Source organism: Chiloscyllium plagiosum, unplaced genomic scaffold (assembly GCF_037043375.1).
Source record: "Chiloscyllium plagiosum isolate Xiang-an unplaced genomic scaffold, Cpla_swu_hap1 HiC_scaffold_2, whole genome shotgun sequence".
Lineage (NCBI taxonomy): Eukaryota > Metazoa > Chordata > Chondrichthyes > Orectolobiformes > Hemiscylliidae > Chiloscyllium > Chiloscyllium plagiosum.
In genome coordinates, this window is record NW_028270140.1 from 151,100,517 (window position 1) to 151,122,362 (window position 21,846).

General features: G+C 51.3%; 1 protein-coding gene across 1 annotated transcript in view; it reads right to left on the reverse strand.

The window, feature by feature from the left end:
* tmem8b (transmembrane protein 8B) overlaps positions 1 to 21,846 on the reverse strand; it is a 128,796-nt gene that overhangs the window by 20,853 nt on the left and 86,097 nt on the right. The window contains exon 6 of the mRNA XM_087974760.1: positions 6,242 to 6,639. Within this exon, the coding sequence (XP_087830886.1) occupies positions 6,242 to 6,639 (398 nt within the window). The remainder of the gene's footprint in view (positions 1 to 6,241; positions 6,640 to 21,846) is intronic.

Below are 21,846 nucleotides of genomic sequence, written 5' to 3' on the forward strand. Positions count from 1 at the left end.
ATGGATTTAGTCAGGGGAGGTCGTTGAGGAGAAAGTGAGGTCTGCAGATGCTGGAGATCAGAGCTGGAAATGTGTTGCTGGAAAAGCGCAGCAGGTCAGGCAGCATCCAGGGAACAGGAGAATCGACGTTTCGGGCATAAGGGCTTATGCCCAAAGCGTCGATTCTCCTGTTCCCTGGATGCTGCCTGACCTGCTGCGCTTTTCCAGCAACACATTTCCAGCTCAGGGGAGGTCATGCCTGACAAACCTGTTGGAGTTCTTTGAAGAGGTGACAAGTAGGTTAGACCGGGGAAACCCAGTGGATGTGGTCTATCTAGACTTCCAAAAGGCCTTTGATAAGGTGCCACATAGGAGGCTGCTGAGCAAGATGAGGGCCCATGGTGTTCGAGGTGAGCTACTGGTATGGATTGAGGATTGGCTGTCTGACAGAAGGCAGAGATTTGGGATAAGAGGTTCTTTTTTGGAATGGCAGCCAGTGACAAGCGGTGTCCCGCAGGGTTCAGTGCTGGGGCCGCAGCTGTTCGCATTATATATTAATGATCTGGATGAAGGGACTGGGGGCATTCTAGCGAAGTTTGCCGATGATACGAAGTTAGGTGGACAGGCAGGTAGTACTGAGGAGGTGAGGAGGCCGCAGAAGGATCGAGACAGTTTGGAAGAGTGGTCCAGGAAATGGCTGATGGAATTCAACGTGAGCAAATGTGAGGTCTTGCACTTTGGAAAAAAGAATACAAGCATGGACTACTTTCTAAACAGTGAGAAAATTCGTAAAGCCAAAGTACAGAGGGATCTGGGAGTAGTGTTGAGGATTCTCTAAAGGTAAACATGCAGGTTGAGTCCGTGATTAAGAAAGCGAATGCAATGTTGTCAAATTATCTCAAGAGCTGAAAATGTGTTGCTGGAAAAGCGCAGCAGGTCAGGCAGCATCCAAGGAACAGGAGAATCGACATTTTGGGCATAAGCCCTTATGCCCGAAACGTCGATTCTGCTGTTCCTTGGATGCTGCCTGACCTGCTGCGCTTTTCCAGCAACACATTTTCAGCTCTGATCTCCAGTATCTGCAGCCCTCATTTTCTCTCAATTATCTCAAGAGGGTTGGAATATAAAAGCACTGTTGTGCTACTGAGACTTTATAAAGCTCTGGTTAGGCCCCATTTGGAGTACTGTGTCCAGTTTTGGTCCCCACACCTCAGGAAGGACATACTGGCACTGGAGCGTGTCCAGCAGAGATTCACACGGATGATCCCTGGAATGGTAGGTCTAACATACGAGGAACGGCTGAGGATCCTGGGATTGTATTTATTGGAGTTTAGAAGATTAAGGGGAGATCTAATAGAAACTTACAAGATAATACATGGCTTGGAAAGGGTGGACACTAGGAAACTGTTTCCGTTAGGCGAGGAGACTAGGACCCGTGGACACAGCCTTAGAATTAGAGGGGGTAAATTCAGAACAGAAATACGGAGACATTTCTTCAGCCAGAGAGTGGTGGGCCTGTGGAATTCATTGCCGCAGAGTGCAGTGGAGGCTGGGACACTAAATGTCTTCAAGGCAGAGATTGATAAATTCTTGATTTCACAAGGAATTAAGGGCTATGGGGAGAATGCGGGTAAGTGGAGTTGAAATGCCCATCAGCCATGATTGAATGGCGGAGTGGACTCGATGGACCGAATGGCCTTACTTCCGCTCCTATGTCTTATGGTCTTATGGTCTTATGGTCTTATATCTTCATCGTAGCTTTCATTGTCCTGAATTTCCCTCTCAATCCATCCCTCTCAATCCATCCCTACCCACAGCCTCCAAACTTCAGCTCTGTGCATCCCACCTCTACCTCCCCCATCAACACACCCCACAATCTTTCTGTCCTTAGCCACGCTCAAAATATTAGATACAAACAAATAAACCTTTCGGGATTTCTGATGGAACCTGAAACATTAACTCTCTGTTTCTCTCCACAGCTTCTTCCTGACCTATTAAGATTTACCTGCTACTTTTGCACTTATCTCTCGCATCCACAGTAATTTTCTTTTGAGCTAAGGTAGACCACTTTCAATTGCGTCCTCCAAATCATTTACAAATAATGTCACTCATTTAAAGCCTCAGCATAAATCCTTGTGTGGAACCAGGAGGTTTCCTTCCAAGTCAGGAAGCGATAGATTTTGGTGAGAAGAAAGAGGAGAGTTGATAGTTTTTGTTTAAAAAAAGTACATTTCTCGAGAGGGTGTAAGAACAGAAACCAGTAGATAAAAACGCACAAATTGTTGAGGGTTGAAGGACAGATCGAGAAAGCAGTTAATAAGGCCAAGTGGCCTACACTTTCTATGTTTCTATCTATGTCAGAAGCCACATGGCACCAGGTTATAGTCCAACAGGTATATCTGAAGTGATATGTACAGACGACCTCGATTATCTGAACATCGATTGTCCAAATTTTGATTATCCAAACAAGACCGCAAGATGCTTGGCTAAACTGTCATAATTTGGAGATACCGGTGTTGGACTGGGGTGTACTAAGTTAAAAATCACACAACACCAGGTTATAGTCCAACAGGTTTATTTGGAAACACTAGCTTTCGGAGCGACGCTCCTTCATCCAGTGGCTAAACTGTGTTATCCGGCATTCGACTATCCGAACATTCGATTATCCAAACAAAATACCCGCCCATGTCATTCAGATGATCAAAGTTCCTCTGTATATGAATAGGAAGGGTTTAGAGGGACACGGACGAAGTGCTGGCAAATGGGATGAAATTAATTTAGGATATCTGGTTGGCATGGGCATTTTGGACCGAAGGGTCTGTTTCTGTGCTGTACATCTCTATGACCCTATCTATGACTAAGCTTTCAGACCAGTGAACCTCAGAACATTAGCTGGATCTCCGGATGAACAGCTAATTCCACTTGGCCCTCACAGCTCTGCTGTTTCAACCTGTTCAGGCATGATATAACATCCAGAGCAGGTGGGACTTGAACCTGGACCTCTTGTCCCAGAGATACGGACACTACCACTGCACTACAATAGTCTAAAGGAACAGCGTCACCTTTCTAAGTTGGAATGGTGTTTGGTTAGGAAGTGAACCCAGAGTCAGGAAGCACAGGAAGGCTGACAAAGAAATCCCAATCTCCCTGACCTGAAAAGCTGTTGAGGCCAGGGGGAGTGGGGGTGTCAATTAAAAAGTATCAGAAATGTAATTAGATTACTTATAGTGTGGAATCAGGCCCTTTGGCCCAACAAGTCCACACTGACCCATCAAAGCACCACCCACCCAGACCCATTCCCCTACATTTACCCCTTCACCTAACACTACGGGCAATTTAGCGTGGCCAATTCACCTAACCTGCACATTTTTGGATTGTGGGAGGAAACCGAAGTACCTGGAGGAAACCCACGCAGAATGTGCAAACTCCACACAGACAGTCGCCCGAGGTGGGAATTGAATCCAGGTCTCTGGCGCTGTGAGGCAGCAGTGCTAACCACTGTGCCACCGTGCCGCCCATGTGATGGCTAGATTTATTGTGAATATGACAATGAAAGGTTATGGAATTAAGGTGGATCAAAAGGGTTAAGATACTGGTCAGCCTTGACCTGATAGAGTGGTGAAGCAGATTAGAGGGGCTGAATGGCCTCCTCTATCCATTACATGCCTAAAGAACTATGCCGGGTCATACCAAGAGGTGTGGATCACATACAAAGTCTACAAAGTGTTTTATCAATTGGTACAATTGGATCTCTTCACTGTAACCTCTTCATCAGCGTGCGGTTTGATTAAGGGAGCTAGTTCCATTAACATCCTTGTTTCTTGCAGTTAGATCTTTTGGAGTGCGGCTGAATTGTTGTCACATGTTGTTATTAATCCTGGACAGCTTGGAGCTCAGAGGATGAAGCAATGGTTCTGGCAGCAGTCCACTTCCTCAAATAAGCACAGCTATCCCTCAGGCTATTTCAGTCCAACATTAATCCACACAACATGTTCACATAAAGCTACAACGCAGACTTCAAGCTAAACTTATCATCACAGGCCCGAGGTAATAAATTAATTAGAGCCATCCCAGATCAGTCTGTAATGGACTAGCTGAACGTTTAGTCTACTCGCTGTTTATTTTACATGAGTTGAACGAGGAACAGTCTGCAGCCTGCATTCCCACCAATAGGAATTCAGCTCAGCAATCCCGACTCCAAAATTTCCCACAAACAGCAGGAGGCCATTCATCCCTACCAGCCTGTACTATCATGCAATTAAATCATGGTCTGCTACAATGACAGCACTGACCTTATAAACATCGAACACATTGAGAGCTAAATATCAAAATTACACCCAGATCCCAAACCACCCAGAAACTGTGCTTGGTACAATCCATTTGGGTTCCTAAAATTGTTTCCCACTGTTAATCAGGCTACAGGTGTCACACCTTAAACTGTAAAAAGCAGTAAAATTGAAAAATGGGTTATTTTTTACCAACTCTGCTGTTCATTTTCCTCAACAAACAGTAATTAAACTCTGATTGAACCTGATCCACAAGCAATGTTTGACACTCTTTGATTAAAGACAAGGTCAGATTCTGAAACTGGTAACACATTGACGCTCAATTCCAATGTCAGAGAAGGTCAATGAATGGTTATACAGACATGAGAGAGATAGAGAGCAATGGTGTGACAGAAAGACAAGTGAACACGATATTGGGCTAGAGAGAGAAATAGAAAACAGAGAGGGAGAAACGTATCAGAGAGAGAGAAAAAAACAAAGGAGAGAGAGAGAGAGACAGGAGGATAAAGAGAGGGATACACATGTGTGCCCAGTGAAGGTGAGTCCTATTCATAATTTCAGACATGTGGAGTGAGGGGTGAGGTCAATTAAAAGGTACTGGAGATGAAAGTTGCCAAGTAGACTCGCCAACTTTCAGGGCATTTAAATGGTCATTGGATAGACATATGGATGAAAATGGAATAGTGTAGGGCAGATGGGCTTCAGATTGGTTCCACAGGTCGGCGCAACATCGAGGGCCGAAGGGCTTGTACTGCGCTGTAATGTTCTATGTTCGATGAGATGGATAGATGTTTTGTGAGTAACAAAATGAAGGGTTATAGAACCGAGATTCTGATCAACCATGACCTGGCAGAATGGTGGAATAGGTTAGAAGGTTGAATAGGTAAAAACAATGACTGCAGATGCTGGAAACCAGATTCTGGATTAGTGGTGCTGGAAGAGCACAGCAGTTCAGGCAGCATCCTCGGATGCTGCCTGAACTGCTGTGCTCTTCCAGCACCACTAATCCAGAATCCTAGAAGGTTGAATAGCCTCCTCTAGCCATTGAATGTTTAAAGAATTGACTAGGGATATACCAAGAGATGTTGAACGACACAATGTGTACAAAGTGTTTTATCAATTGGTATGGAAGTTTCTGGAACTTTTGCTTATTTCTTCAAACTTTTGGAAACAAGCCAAGGGCCAGGCCACCTCTCATACACACAAAGTTGCTCAAATAGCTCAAACTTCTTGGAGGCTCCTATTTGAATCGCCCTGGGTGTAATCCTTCCTGCACTTGAATGGACATGCCCAGGTAGGACCTCCCTCACGAATAGACATGTCCAAGTGGGACATCCGTCATGAATGGACATGTCCAAGTGGGACCTCCCTCATGAATAGACATTTCCAAACAGAGCCTCTTGGTGGAACTCATATCTGGCATGGGTCATGGTGGTCTCAAAAACAGAACCATGTCTCCAAGTTTACAATGTAACAATTCAGAGAGCAGTAGAAAGCTAGTTACATGGTGTAAGGGGGCCATCATCTATCTCCACCATAATGGGATGGCTTTGACCTTTAAACCATTCTGGGTGGACTTTGGCCAATCAAGTGGCCAATAACAGGCTACAACAGTCCAAATGCTGAGGGTCTGGGAGACCTGGGCCTTCTGGAAGGAAAAACACTTCATAATATTGGCTGCAACCCAAGGCAGTAAGAGACTTTATAAACATGGAGGTAGACCCATCAGAAGAAAGCCTGGTTCCGGATACACATGACTCCAAACCCACAGGAACACAGATGGCTACTAACTGCCCTCTGAGAAGACCGAGCAAACCACTCGGTTATATTCATGGTGGGCACAGCACCACCACCACCATCTTCTCGAGGGAAAATAGCGGTAGGCACTAAATGCAGGTTTTACGAACAAGGACCCATTCTTGCTCCTGTGTCCTACTTTGGGCTGGTGGCCCAGACTGATTACAAGGAAAACTTACGGTGTTCAGTTTGAGCTCCATGTTCAGGACACCTCCGCTGTCCAGAACTGGAACCAGATTGATCACAAACACAGCCGGTCTGTCTGGAGGCACAGAGATGTTCGGGCCAAAGAATATGTAGAAATGGACAGAGAAAGTATCCAGCTCATTCCTGAGGGTGGGGCGGATAGGCCAGCATTGGTGTCCCCCAGAAACTGTGTCCCGATGACCAGGGCCCTCCTGGGATGGCCACTCTGCTGAGCTTCTCTCTGAATCGTTCAGCCCCGGGGGAGCGAGTCCCGTGACAAGCAGGGTATCGAGAATGGACGGGCCACCAGGCGAACCGAACGACTGAGGCATGTTGAGCTTTGGGGTGATCAACTCAGACACGCTCCTGGAAATGGCCGGCTTGGAGCAATCTGGAAGGCAAAGAGCAAGTATTTTGCATTATCACAGTGTTTACAGGGCCGGGGGACGGTGAGGGGTGGAGAATGGGGATGGTGATGTCAGTGGGGCAAGGGGAGGTTATTTGGGGGAAGGTTCTGGGATGTGGGTGGGGGAGAGCGTGTGGGAGAGGGTGTGTGGGTGACGATGGGGATATGGGTGGGGATGTGAGTGGGGGAGGGTGTGTGGGTGAGGGGGTGGATGTGGATGGGGGAGGGTGTGTCGGTGAGGGAGGGGATGTGACTGGGGGAGGGTGTGTGGGTAAGGGTGGGGATATGGGTGGGGGAGGGTGTGTGAGTGAGGGTGGGGATGTGGGTGAGGAAGGTATGTGGGTGAGGGTGGGGATGTGGGTGGGGTGGGGGTGTAGGTGTGGGAGGATGTGTTTGAGGGTAGGGATGTGGGTCGGGGAGGGTGTGGGGGTGAGTGTGTGGATATGGGTGGGGGTGGTATGTGGGTGTGGGAGGGTGTGTGGATGAGGGTGGGGATGTGGGTGTGGGAGGGTGTGGGGGTGAGGGTGTGGATATGGGTGGGGGTGGCGTGTGGGTGTGGGAGGGTGTGTGGGTGAGGGTGGGGATGTGGATATGGGAGGGTGTGTGGGTGAGGTGGGGATGTGGGTGGGTGTGTGAGTGACAGTGGGCATGTGGGAGGGGGAGGGTGTGTCGGTGAGGGTGGATGTGTGAGTGAGGGTGAAGATTTGGGTGGGGGAGGGTGTGTGGGTGAGGTGGGGATGTGGGTGGGGGAGGCTGTGTGGGTAAGGGTGTGGATATGGGTGGGGGTGGTGTGTAGGGGTGGGAGGGCGTGTGAGTGAGGGTGGGGATGTGGGTGTGGGAGGGTGTGTGAGTGTGGGAGGATGTGTGAGTGAGGGTGGGGATTTGGGTGGTGGAGGGTGTGTAGATGAGGGTGGGGATGTGGGTAGGTGGGGGTGTGGGAGAGGGTGTGTGGGTGACGATGGGGATATGGGTGGGGATGTGAGTGGGGGAGGGTGTGTGGGTGAGGGAGTGGATGTGGGTGGGGGAGGGTGTGTCGGTGAGGGAGGGGATGTGACTGGGGGAGGGTGTGTGGGTAAGGGTGGGGATATGGGTGGGGGAGGGTGTGTGAGTGAGGGTGGGGATGTGGGTGAGGAAGGTATGTGGGTGAGGGTGGGGATGTGGGTGGGGGTGGGGGTGTAGGTGTGGGAGGATGTGGTTGAGGGTAGGGATGTGGGTCGGGGAGGGTGTGGGGGTAAGGGTGTGGATATGGGTGGGGGTGGTGTGTGGGTGTGGGAGGGCGGGGATTTGGGTGGTGGAGGGTGTGTAGATGGGGGTGGGGATGTGGGTAGATGTGTGAGTGACGGTGGGGATGTGGGTGGGGGTGGGGGTGTGGGTGAGGGTGGGGATGTGGGTGGGGGAGGGTGTGGGTGTGAGAGGGTGTGTGGGTGAGGGTGGGGATGTGAGTGGGGGAGGGTGTGTGAATGAGGGTGGGGATGTGGGTGGGGGAGGGTGTGTGAGTCAGGGTGGGGATGTGGGTGTGGGTGTGGGTGTGGGGGTGGGAGGGTGTGTGTGAGGGTGGGGATTTGGGTCTGGGAGGGTGTGGTGGTGAGGGTGTGGATATGGGTGGGGGTGGTGTGTGGGTGTGGGAGGGTGAGTGGGTGGGTGTGTGGGTGTGGGAGGATGTGTGAGTGAGGGTGGAAGTTTGGGTGGGGGAGGCTGTGTGGGTGAGAGTGGGGATGTGGTTGGGTCAGTGAGTGACCGTGGGGATGTGGGTGGGGAAGAGTGTGTGGGTGCGGGTGGGGATGTGGGGGGGGAGGGTGTGTGAGTGAGAGTGGGGATGTGGGTAGAGATGGGTGTGTGGGGGTGGGATGGTGTGTGATTGAGGGTGGGGATGTGGGTGGGTAGGGTGTGTGAGTGAGGGTGGGGATGTGGGTCGGGATGGGTGTGTGGGTGTGGGAGGGTATGTGAGTGAGGGTGGGGATCTGGGTGGGAGAGGGTGTGGGTGTGGGTGGGCGTTGTGTGTGGGGGTGGGAGGGTGTGTGGATGAGGGTGGGGATGTGGGTGTGGGAGGGTGTGTGGGTGAGGATGTGGATGTGGGTGGGAAGGATGTGTTTGTGAGGGTGGGGATGTGGGTGGGTGAGGGTGTGTGGGTGAGGGTGGGGTGTGGGTGGGGATGGGTGTGTGGATGTGGGTGGGGATGTGGGTGGGGATACGAGTGGGGGAGGGTGTGTCGGTGAGGGAGGGGATGTGAGTGGTGGAGGGTGTGTGGGTAAGGGTGGGGATATGGGTAGGGGAGGGTGTGTGAGTGAGGGAGGATGTGTTTGAGGGTAGGGATGTGTGTTGGGGAGGGTGTGGGGGTGAGGGTGTGGATATGGGTGGGGGTGGTGTGTGGGTGTGGGAGGGTGTGTGGGTGAGGGTGGGGATGTGGGTGTAGGAGGGTGTGAGGGTGAGGGTGTGGATATAGGTGGGGGTGGCGAGTGGGTGTGGGAGGGTGTGTGGGTGAGGGTGTGGATGTGGATGTGGGAGGGTGTGTGGATGAGGATGGGGATGTGGGTGTGGGAGGGTGTGTGGGTGTGGGAGGATGTGTGAGTGAGGGTGGAGATTTGGGTGGGGGAGGGTGTGTGGGTGAAGTGGGGATGTGGGTGGGTGTGTGGGTGTGGGAGGATGTGTGAGTGAGGATGGGGATGTGGGTGGGGATGGGGGTGTGTGAGAGGGTGGGGATGTGGGTGGGGGGGGTGTGTGGGTGTGGGAGGGTGTGTGGGTGAGGGTGGGGATGTGGGTGGGGGAGGGTGTGTGAGTGAGGGTGGGGATGTGGGTGGGGGTGTGGGTGTGGGAGGGTGTGTGTGAGGGTGGGGATTTAGGTCAGGGAGGGTGTGGATATGGGTGGGGGTGGTGTGTGGGGGTGGGAGGGTGTGTGGGTGGGTGCGTGGGTGTGGGAGGTTGTGTGAGTGATGGTGGGGATGTGGGTGGGGGTGGGGGTGGGGGTGTGGGGGAGGGTGTGTGAGTGAGGGTGGGGATGTGTGTGGGGGAGGGTGTGTGAGTGAGGGTGGGGATGTGGGTGGGGGTGTGGGTGTGGGAGGGTGTGTGTGAGGGTGGAGATTTGGGTCAGGGAGGGTGTGGTGGTGAGGGTGTGGATATGGGTGGGGGTGGTGTGTGGGTGTGGGAGGGTTTGTGGGTGTGTGTGTGGGTGTGAGAGGATGTGTGAGTGAGGGTGGAAGTTTGGGTGGGGGAGGGTGTGTGGGTGAGAGTGGGGATGTGGTTGGGTCGGTGAGTGACCGTGGGGATGTGGGTGGGAAAGGGTGTGTGAGTGAGGGTAGGGATGTCGGGGGGGAGAGTGTGTGGGTGAGGATGGGGATGTGGGAGGATGTGTGGGTGAGGGTGGGGAGGTGGGTGGGGAGGGTGTGTGAGTGAGGGTGCGGATGTGGGTGTGAGCGGGTGTGTGGGTGAGGATGAGGATGTGGAAGGGTGTGTGAGTGTGGGTGGGGATGTGCGTCGGGGAGGGTGTGAGGGAGAGGATGGGGAGGTGGGTGAGGAGAGTGTGTGGGTGAGGGTGGGGATGTGGGAGGGTGTGTGAGTGAGGGTGGGGATGTGGGTGAGGAGGATGAGTGGGTGAGGAGAGTGTGTGCGTGAGGATGGGGAGGTGGATGGGAAGGGTGTGTGGGTGAGGAGAGTGTGTGGGTGAGGGTGGGGAGGTGGGTGGGGAGGGTGTGAGGGTGGGGATGCGGGTGTGGGAGGGTGTGTGGGGGAGGATGGGGATGTGGGAGGGTGTGTGAGTGTGGGTGGGGATGTGGGTCGGGGAGGGTGTGTGGGTGTGGGAGGATGTGTGAGTGTGGGTGGGGATGTGGGTCGGGGAGGGTGTGTGGGTGAGGGTGTGGATGTGGGTGTGGGAGGGTGTGTGGGTGTGGGAGGATGTGTGAGTGAGGGTGGGGATTTGGGTGTTGGAGGGTGTGTGGGTGAGGGTTTGGATGTGTGTGGATGTGTGGGTGAGGGTGGGGATGTGGGTGGGGGAGAGTGAGTGAGGTGAGGTTGGGGATGTGGGGGTGGGGATGTGAGTGAGGGTGGAGATGTGGGTAGAGGAGGGTGTGTGGGTGAGGGTGGGGATGTAGGTGCAGGAGGTGTGTGGGTGAGGGTGGGGATGGGGGTGTGGGAGGGTGTGTGGGTGAGGACGTGGATGTGGGTGGGGAGGGTGTGTTGGCGAGGGTGGGGATGTGGGTGGGTGAGGGTGTGTGGATGAGGGTGGGGATGTGGGTGTGGGAGGGTGTGTGGGTGTGGGAGGATGTGTGAGTGAGGATAGGGATGTGGGTGGGGTGGGTGTGTGAGTGAGGGTGGAGATGTGGGTGGGGGAGGGTGTGTGAGTGAGGGTGGGGATGTGGGTGGGGGTGTGGGTGTGGGAGGGTGCGTGTGAGGGTGGGGATTTGGGTCGGGGAGGGTGTGGTGGTGAGGGTGTGGATATGGGTGGGGGTGGTGTGTGGGTGTGGGAGGATGTGTGAGTGAGGGTGGGGATTTGGGTGGTGGAGGGTGTGTGGGTGAGGGTTTGGATGTGTGTGGATGTGTGGGTGAGGGTGGGGATGTGGGTGGGGGAGAGTGAGTGAGGTGAGGTTGGGGATGTGGGGGTGGGGATGTGAGTGAGGGTGGGGATGTGGGTGTGATAGGGTGTGTGGGTGAGGATGGGGATGTGGGATGGTGTGTGAGTGTGGATGGGGATCTGCGTCGGGGAGGGTATGTGGGAGATGGTGGGGAGGTGGGTGAGGAGGGTGTGTGGGTGAGGGTGGGGATGTGGGTGTGATAGGGTGTGTGGGTGAGGATGGGGATGTGGGATGGTGTGTGAGTGTGGATGGGGATCTGCGTCGGGGAGGGTATGTGGGAGATGGTGGGGAGGTGGGTGAGGAGGGTGTGTGGGTGAGGGTGGGGATGTGGGTGGGGGATGGTGTGTGAGTCAGGGTGGGGATGTGGGTAGAGGTGGGTGTGTGGGGGTGGGAGGGTGTGTGATTGAGGGTGGGGAGGGTGTGTGATTGAGGGTGGGGATGTGGGTGGGGCGGGTGTGTGAGTGAGGGTGGGGATATGGGTGGGGATGGGTGTGGGAGGGTGTGTGACTGAGGGTGGTGATGTGGGGGTGGGAGGGTGTGCGGGTGAGGGTGTGGATATGAGTGGGGGATGTGTGTGGGGGTGGGAGGGTGTGTGGGTGAGGGTGGGGATGTGGGTGTGGGAGGGTGTGTGGGTGTGGGAAGTTGTGTGAGTGAGGGTAGGGATTTGGATGGTGGAGGGTGTGTGGGTGAGGGTGGTGATGTGGGTGGGTGTGTGGGTGAGGGTGGGGATGTGGGTGGGGGGAGTGTGTGAGGGTGAGGTTGGGAATGTAGTTGGGGGTGGGGATGAGTGAGGGTGGAGATGTGGGTGGAGGAGGGTGTGTTGGTGAGGGTGGGGATGTGGGTGGGGAGGGTGTGTGGGTGAGGATGGGGATGTGGGAGGGTGTGTGAGTGAGGGTGGGGATGTGGGTGAGGAGGATGAGTGGGTGAGGAGAGTGTGTGGGTGAGGGTGGGGAGATGGGTGTGGGAGGGTGTGTGGGTGTGGGAGGGTGTGTGAGTGTAGGTGGGAATGTGGGTCGGGGAGGGTATGTGGGTCAGGGTGGGGATGTGGGTGTAGGAGGGTGTGTGGGTGTGGGAGGATGTGTGAGTGGGGGTGGGGATTTGGGTGGTGGAGGGTGTGTGGGTGAGGGTTTGGATGTGTGGGTGAGGGTTTGGATGTGTGTGGATGTGTATGTGAGGGTGGGGATGTGGGTGGGGGAGAGTGTGTGAGGTGAGGTTGGGGATGTGGGGGTGGGGATGTGAGTGAGGGTGGAGATGTGGGTAGAGGAGGGTGTGTGGGTGAGGGTGGGGATGTAGGTGCGGGAGGTGTGTGGGTGAGGGTGGGGATGGGGGTGTGGGAGGGTGTGTGGATGAGGACGTGGATGTGGGTGGGGAGGGTGTGTTGGCGAGGGTGGGGATGTGGGTGGGTGAGGGTGTGTGGATGAGGGTGGTGATGTGGGTGGGGATGGGTTTGTGGATGCGGGTGGGGATGTGGGTGTGGGAGGGTGTGTGGGTGAGGATGGGGATGTGGGTGGGGGAGGGTGTGTTGGTGAGGGTGGAGTGGTGGGTGGGGAGGGTGTGTGAGTGAGGGTGGAGATGTGAGTGTGGGAGGGTGTGTGAGTGAGGATGGGGATGTGGGAGGTTGTGTGAGTGTGGGTGGGATGTGGGTCGGGGAGGGTGTGTGGGTGAGGGTGGGGATGTGGGTGGGGAGGTTGTGTGGGTGAGTGTGGGGATGTGGGTAGGGGAGGGTGTGAGGGTGATGTTGGGGATGTGGGAGGGGGTGGGTGTGTGGGTGAGGGTGGGGACGTGGGTCGTGTAGGGTGTGTGGGTGAAGGTGGGGATGTGGGTGGGGTGGGTGTGTGTGAGGGTGGGGACATGGTTGGGGGAGGGTGTGTGGGTGAGGGTGGGGATGTAGGTGCGGTAGGCTATGTGGGTGAGGGTGGGGATTTGGGTGGGGTGGGTGTGTGGGTGAGAATGTGGATGTGGGTGTGGGAGGGTGTGTGGATGAAGGTGGGGATGTGGGTGGGGGAGGGTGTGTGGGTGAGGGGGGATGTGGGTGAGGAGGATGTGTGGGTGAGGGTGGGGATGTGGGTGACGGTGGGGAAGTGGGTTGGGGAAGGGTGGGGGATGGGGAGGTGAGTGGGGAGTGGGGATGTGAGTGAGGGGTGGTGTATAGGTGGGGAGCATGGGGAGTGGGTGAGGGATGTTGGGAAGGTGGGGAGCATGGGGAGTGGGTGAGGGATGTTGGGAAGGTGGGGAGCATGGGGAGTGGGTGAGGGATGGTGGGGAGATGGGGTGAATGAGGAGTGGGTGAGGGATGGTGGGGAGGTGGGGAGAGTGGGGAGAGTGGCAGTTGGGTGAGGGATGATGGGGAGATGGGGAGAGTGGGGGTGGGTGGATGAGGGATAAGGTTGGGTTTGGTATACATGAAGGGGGTTGATGATGCTGTGGGTGAAGACTGGGAGGTTACCATTTCCAAAGCCCCAGTGGCGTTTATCCAAGTCAATGACCTGATTGTGTTTCTCCATTCTGCGATGGAGCTCTAGCTACTGCCATTTTGAATTGGTCCTGAGGTCAAGGTCAAAGACTGCTTGCAATTATACAAACCAGGGTCCTGGGAGAAAGCCCTGCTCCTCCTGCCTGAGCAGTATTTAGTCAGGGTGTGAATGGGAAGGTAGAAAGGGCATTTTGACTTTGGGGATGTTTTTGTAGAAACCCCTTCATTATTTTGAACTTTCCCCTTATGTCCTCTGCACCAGACAGAACATCTCCATTTAAAGGAAAGGCTGGAACATATTCCTCTTGTTTGCAGAGAGCAGGGTTCCTGTGATTTCCAGCTATGTTAGGAAGTCATGTGATTCTCTTAATATCTTTGTTAGTGTAGCTATCAGCACACTCAGAAGTATTCAGCAAGGGCTGCTCAGTCGTGCAATCACATCCAGCAAGAGACAATTTGCTTTGAGTTCTGAGGCACAGGCTGAGTACAGTCTGTGCTCTGCCTGATATGAAGGGCTGGAGGAACACGTTGTTAATTCAATCTGCCAATAATTCGGATATACAGCCTCCGTACCTGGCATCTCACTGGCATCTCAAACTTAACACACAATGTTGCTCACTGTGGGGTAGATGTCTTTTTGGACTGGTGTCAATTTACCATGAGTGAAAAATAGCACTGGCATCCCATTGCACAGTAACAGCGTGAAGTGGTGTGCTTAACCTTTTGTTACTCGGTCTTCTCAGGGCTGAGAAGTGTGTGGTCAACTTCAAAATACCCTGGAAAGGTGACCCATCTCAAACATGTGAACAAAATTCTGCGGTTAGTTCCAAAACAGCACCTCTTACTATCTGAAACAATAAACAGAATTTGCTGGAAAAGCTCAGCAGGTCTGGCAGCATCTGTGAAGAGAAATCACATCTCGGGTCCGGTGACCTTTCCTCTTGCTACCTGTTTATACGCTGATAGAAGATAATCCCTTTTCACATTAGCTGTCTCTCCAAATGCTCTGTGCTTGATTTCCTTTATCGCTCTCCCCCTGAACCTTCCTAGCTGCACCCTGGCTCTTGTTTGTTTGAATCAGCCCACCCCTGTCTCTGTGCTGAAGGCCAGCTGTGAGTTGATTGATGGCCCTTTCACCTCTGGGTCAGCAGATTCCCACCTATGAGTGCCTACCTCAGGTCTGAGCAGGAAAAGCTGTGTGGAAAGCCCCCAGTGCACAATTGAGGGAGCGCTGCACGGTTGGAGCCCCGGATGGTGGATGAGACAATAAACCCACCTGCTTGCTTGGGGAGAATTATTAAAAGCTAAAACACTAGTTTGAAGAAAAGGGAGAAAATTACTCCTGGTGTCCTGACCAATGTTTACCCCGAAACCACGATTACAAACAGATTACCTGATCATTATCACGGTCCTGTCTGTGAGTGTTTGATGTGTGAACATTGGCTGCTGTATTTGTTACATTACAACAGTGACTACACTTCAGAGAATACTTAATTAGCTTTAAGGCAGTGTCAGACATTTAGTGATTGTGAAAAGCGCTATATAAATACCAATTTTTAGTTTCTCTTTTCTCATCTTATTCTTCATCTGTTTCATCACCCAAGAGGCTCTGAGTCAGTCTGCCTACACAGAGTTCGATTCATAGAGCTTGGAAAAGGCCCTTTGGCCCATCATGTCAATGCTGGTCATCGCATCACATTCGCCATCCACTCCCCCCCACTCCATACCCTCACCGCCCACATGGGATGGTTCTTGACTCTGGTTGAAAGAGCTCCTGTTTAAAGGCAGCTCATCGTTCCTTTAGTTTCGTTTTGACAATCTTTGATTCTGACTTACCTGGACCAGAGCCATTCTGCTCAAAATTGTCCTTCTTTGGTCAACTATTTATATTCTGAATTTTCCTGACCTTTTCCTTATCATATTATGATCACTGTTCCCTAAAGGTTGCTGGCTGACTCATGATCCACAGAACTAGGTCCAGCAATGTCTCCTTCCATGTTGGATTTGCAAACCTAGACAACTTTAAAACTCTCCTGAACTCACACAAACTTTCTGCCTTTTGCAATATTACTATCCCAATCTATATTATGATCATTCCAACTGGAGGATGTGACATAGCCATCATGTCACAGGATGAGTAATACAGAGGCACACATGTTCAAACCACATGGCAGCTGGTGGAATTTGAATATAATTGTTAAATCTGGGATTGAAGGTGAGTCTCAGATAGTGCCATTAAAAACTCATTTGGTTCATGAATGTACATCAGGGAAGGAAGTCATACCCAGTGATGCCAAACCCACAATAACATGGGTAAGTTCTTACTGTCCTTTGAAATGGCCTCAGATCAAGGACGATAAATTCTGCACTTGCCATCAATGTCATGCCATCAATGTCCACATCCCACGAAAAGTTCAAGAAAATAAATTGAGGGTAAAAAGAGATTTAAGGGTTGTTTTCCTATATCTGTCTGACCCACCAATGCAGATGATGTGTTGTTTCTGCATGATGTGGGAGCGGGTGGACCCCATTATCATTCCCAGTGACCATGTCTGGAGTAAATGTTGGTTGCTGGAAGCACTCTGGCCCAGAGTTGATGAGCTGGACTCTGAGCTTCAAACTTTGCGATACACCAGGAAGGGGGAGAGTTACCTGGATGCTGTGTTTCAGGAGACAGGCACACCCCTACACTAACTAAAATTTGGCCAGTGGTCAGGGACAGGAGGGTGTGGCTGCGAATGAGGCAGATAGAGGGATACAGGAGGTAGAGTTGCAGAAATCTTAGCCCCTGTCCTTGTCCAACAGGTTTAAGAGTTATGCTCCCTGTGTGGACAGGAATAGGTACTACTTGGAGGATGAAACAACTGACTGCAATACCTTGGTGCAGGGAGCCAGTCAACTGGAGGGAGAGAAGATAAATGTTGTTATGATTCGGGATAGTATAGTTAGAGGTATAGAAACTGTTCTCTGGACCAGGATCGAGAGTCCCGAAGGTTGTGTTGCCTGCCTGGTGCTCGGGCTCGGGATATCTCCTCTGGGCTGCAGAGGAACTTGGAGTGGGAGGGAAAAGACCCAGTGATCGTGGTCCTTGTAGGTACCGACGACATACAAATAACTAGGTCCGAGGTTCTGCTAAGGGGATGTGAACAGCTAGGAGCTAAACAAAAAAGCAGAACCAAAAAGGTAATCACTAGGATCAGGGAGGGCCCCAGAGGACTGGAAAATCATTAATGAGACACTCCTGTTTAAAAAGGGAGTAAGGCAAAAGATGGAAAATTACAGACCGATTAGCCTAACCTCGGTTAGGTGGTGGGTAAGATCCTGGAATCCACTGTGAAGGATGAGATTTCTGAATACTTGAAAATGTGTGGTAAAATAGGGCAAAGTCAGCATGGTTTCATCAAGGGGATGTCATGCCTGACAAATCTGTTAGAATTCTTTGAGGAAGTAATGAGCAGGTTAGACCAAGGAGAGCCAGTGGATGTTATCTACCTGGACTTCAAAAAGGCCTTTGACAAGGTGCCACACAGGAGGCTGCTGAGTAAGGTAAGGGCCCATGGTGTTAAAGGCAAGGTGCTAGCATGGATAGAAGCCTGGCTGTCTGGAAGAAAGCAGAGAGTGGGGCTAAAAGGGCCCTTCTCAGGATGGCAACCGGTGACAAGTGGTGTTCCACAAGGGTCGGTGTTGGGATCACAACTTTTCACTTTATACATTAACGGTCTAGATGAAGGAACTGAGGCCATTCTGGTTAGGTTTGCAGATGATACAAAAATAGGTTGAGGGACAGGTAGTATTGAGGTGTTGGAGAGGCTGCAGAAGGATATGGACAGGTGAGGAGAGTGGGCAAAGAAGTGGCAGATGGAGTACAATGTGGGATAGTGGGAGGTCATGCACTTTGGTAAGAAGAATAGTGGCATGGGCTATTTTCTAAATGGGGAGAAAATTCAGAAGTCTGAAGTGCAAAGAGACTTGGGAATCCTAGCCCAGGATTCTCTCAAGGTAAATTTGCAGATTGAGTCAGTAATTAGGAAGCCAAATGCAATGAAGGCATTTATTTTGAGAGGACTTGATTATAAAACAGGGATGTTTTTATATTCTGAGGCTCTGTAAGGCTCTGGTCAAACAACATTTGGAGTATTGTGTGCAGTTTTGGGCTCCATTTCTCAGAAAGGATGTAGTGGCCCGGGAGCATGTTCAGAGGAGGTTCATGAGAATGGCCCCAGGAATGAAAAGGTTAACATATGAGGAAAGTTTGAGGATTGTGGGTCTATACTTATTGCCACATGAATTCATTGCCAAAGAGTGCTTTGGAAGCCAGGTCATTGAGTATATTTAAGACTGAGATAGATAGGTTCTTGACTATCAAGGGGATCAAGGATTCCAGGGAGAGAGCGGGAGAATGGGGTTGAGAAACATATCAGCCATGATTGAATGGCAGAACAGACGCGATGGGCTGAATGGCCTAATTTCTGCTCCTATGTCTTATGGCTTTATGGAATTATGGTTCATGGACAGAAATGGCTAAAACCAGTGCAAAGGCACCCAATTATAATCAGAAATGCTCAAAGAATACAAATGCAGGAAATATAAAATTAGAGCAAAAATTCCAGAAACACAGAACAGGACAAGCAGCATATGTGGAGAAAGAAACTGAGTGAACGTTTCAAGTTCAATGACCTTTCCCTAGAACTGCCCGTAACTCGAAGTGAAATGAGAATTGTGAGCAATTTTGATTTAATGCATGAGAAAATCAAAAATGAAACTTTGTTACAGGTCAGGAGGGATTAAATAACAAAGAGTTTCTTTTTATAAATTCATGGGATGTAGCATTGCTGGCTGGAGCAGCATTAATTGCCCACTCCCAATTGTCCCCTTGGGAAGGTGGGGGTGAGCTGCCTTCTTGACCCGCTGCAGTCTGTGCGCTGCGGGTTGACCCACAATGCACTTGGGAAGGGAATTCCAGGAATTTAAGGAACAGCAAGATTTTTCCAAGTCAGCATGGCGAGTAACTTGGAGGGGAACTTTTAGGGGGTAGTGTTTCCATTTTTTCTGCTGCCCTTGTCCTTCTAAATGGACGTGGTCATGGGTTTGGAAGGTACTGTCTGAGGATCTTTGATGAATATCTGCAGTGCATCTTGCAGATAGTACACACGGCTGCTACTGAGTGATGGTGATGGAGGGAGTGCTTGCTTATGGATGTGGTGCCAATCAAGCGGGCTGCTTTGTTCTGGATGGTGTCAAGCTTCTTGAGTGTTGTTGGAGCTGCACCCATCCAGGCAAATGGGGAGTATTCCATCACACTCCTGACTTGTGCCTTGTAGATGATGGACAAGCTTTGGGGAGTCAGGAGGTGAGTTACTCGCTAGAGTATTCTTGCAGCCACTGGTCAATGTTGTTACTCCAGGTCAATTTTCTGGTCAATGGTAACTCCCAGAATGTTGAAAGGGGATTCAGTGATGGTAACACCAATGAATATCAAGAGGCTTTGGTTAGATTGTCTCTTACTGGAGATGGTTATAGCCTGGCTTTTGTGTAGCGCGGATGCTGCTTGCCACTTGTCAGCCCAAGCCTGGATATTGTCCAGACCTTGTTGCATTTGAACATGGACTGCTTCAGTATCTGAGGTGCTGCAAAGTCTCAGGATAAAACAGTGAGAAACACATGGTGCAATTTCAGGAATGTCTGGTTTGCCCCCATTCCATGTTTACTTCTGGCTTGGGAATACCATATTGGGGAAGATACAATGCAGATTCCCCCCAAACCATCTGATTTACCTTCAGGGAAGGAAATCTGCCATCCTTACCTGGACTGGCCTTCATGTGACTCCAGACCCACGCAGTCCAAGAGGCAATTAAAGATGAAGAACAAATGCTGGCCTTGCCGGTGATGCCAACATCTCATTAGGAAACAAAATGCTGTCAAAGCTGCGATTGCCAATTCAAAGAATCTCAGTATTGAGACAATGGATTCTAGTTTGGCAAAGATATTAAGTATTCAGAAACCAAGGCAAATAGATGGGGGTGAGATATAATTCTGCTACATTCCTATCGCATTTTGTTTCAGGTCGGAAATGGAACCTCCTGTTGTGATGTCCCTAATACGAGGCGGAGAGAGGCAAAGATTATCTATCAGTGGTTTGTATGATACTGATAACAAGACAGATGGATTTTGTCAGAATTTGGATAGACTAACATTATTGTACAGAAGTAGCTGGAGTGAGAATTAGGTTTAGAATTGAATTTAAATAGCGCAGATCACTGAAATTTAATTGTCTTCCCTTATTTTAACAAAACAATCCTTATTTCCTATTTGCCTTTGGGTCTGATGCAAATTATTCTCGGAATGAAAGGCTCATTATAAACTGCCACAGAGGAGACAGGACTGGAACAACAAGCTTCAAGGCAGCAGACATGACCCAGAATAATCAGAGCACCAGAAGTGAGAGATTAACACAAAATGACTCTTAAACCTACAGTATTTCCCCAGAAACCTTAATTTACACATGCAATGTCACTCAATTAAAACAGTTCTACAAAATAAAAGGTCTTCCTTTCACAGCTGCTCGCACACTCTTTCTCTCACACACTGTTTCTCTCTCTCTCACACACACACACATGCTCACACACACGCTCTCACACACACTCCTCTCTCTCACACACACACGCTCTCTCTCACATACATACACGCTCTCACACACACTCCTCTCTCTCTCTCCCACACAGCCGCTCTGTCTCACACACACACGTTCTCACACACACTCCTCTCTCTCACACACACTTCTCTCTCTCTCTCCCACACAGCCGCTCTCTCTCTCACACACACGCTTTCACACACACTCCTCTCTCTCTCACACACACTCTCTCTCTCACACACACACACATGCTCACGTACACACACGCTCTCACACACACTCCTCTCTCTCTCACACTCACACACTCTCTCACATACACATACACGCTCTCACACACACTCCTCTCTCTCTCTCTCCCACACACCCGCTCTCTCTCACATACACACACACACGCTTTCACACACACTCCTCTCGCTCTCGCACACACTCTCTCTCTCTCACACACACACATGCTCACGTACACACACACGCTCTCACACACACTCCTCTCTCTCTCACACACACACGCTCTCACACACACTCCTCTCTCTCTCTCACACACACGCTCTCTCTCACACAGACATACTTTCTCACGCACATACACACTGTCTCTCTCTCTCACACACACTCTCTCACACACACTCTCTCTCACACAGACACGCTCTCACACAGACACACTTTCTCACGCACACACACTGTCTCTCACACACACACACACGCTCTCTCTCACACACACACGCTCTCTCTCTCACACAGACATACTTTCTCACGCACATACACACTGTCTCTCTCACACACACACTCTCTCACACACACTCTCTCTCACACAGACACGCTCTCACACAGACACACTTTCTCACGCACACACACTGTCTCTCACACACACACACGCTCTCTCTCACACACATACGCTCTCTCTCTCACAGACACACATGCTCACACACACACACATGCTCTCACACACCCTCTTTCTCTCTCTCACACACACTCTCTCTCTCACACACATGCTCTCTCTCTCACACACACACATACTCACGCTGTTACTCTCTCTGTCTCACACACACACACTCGCTCTCACACACACTCTCACGCTGTCACTCTCTCTCTCACACACACACACACATACACACTCTCTCACACAAACACTTGCCAGTTCTTGGCCAATATCCCTCTAACCCCTTCCTATTCAGATGTCATTTAAATGTTGCAATTGTACCCGCTTGCATCACTTCCTCTGGCAACTCATTCCATATACGCACTAATATCTCCACAAAAAAATTGCCTCTTCAGGTCCTTTTTAAATCTTTCCTCTCTCACCTTAAACCTATGCCCTCTAGCTTTGGACTCCCTCACCTTGGGAAAAAGACCTTGGCTATTCACCCTATCCATGCCCCTCATGATTTTATAAACCTCTACAAGATCAGCCCTCAGCCTCTGATGGTCCAGGGAAAACAGCCCCAGCCTGTTCAGCCTCTCCCTGTAGCTCAAACCCACCAACCCTGGCAACATCCTTGTAAATCTTTTCTGCACCCTCTCAAGTTTAA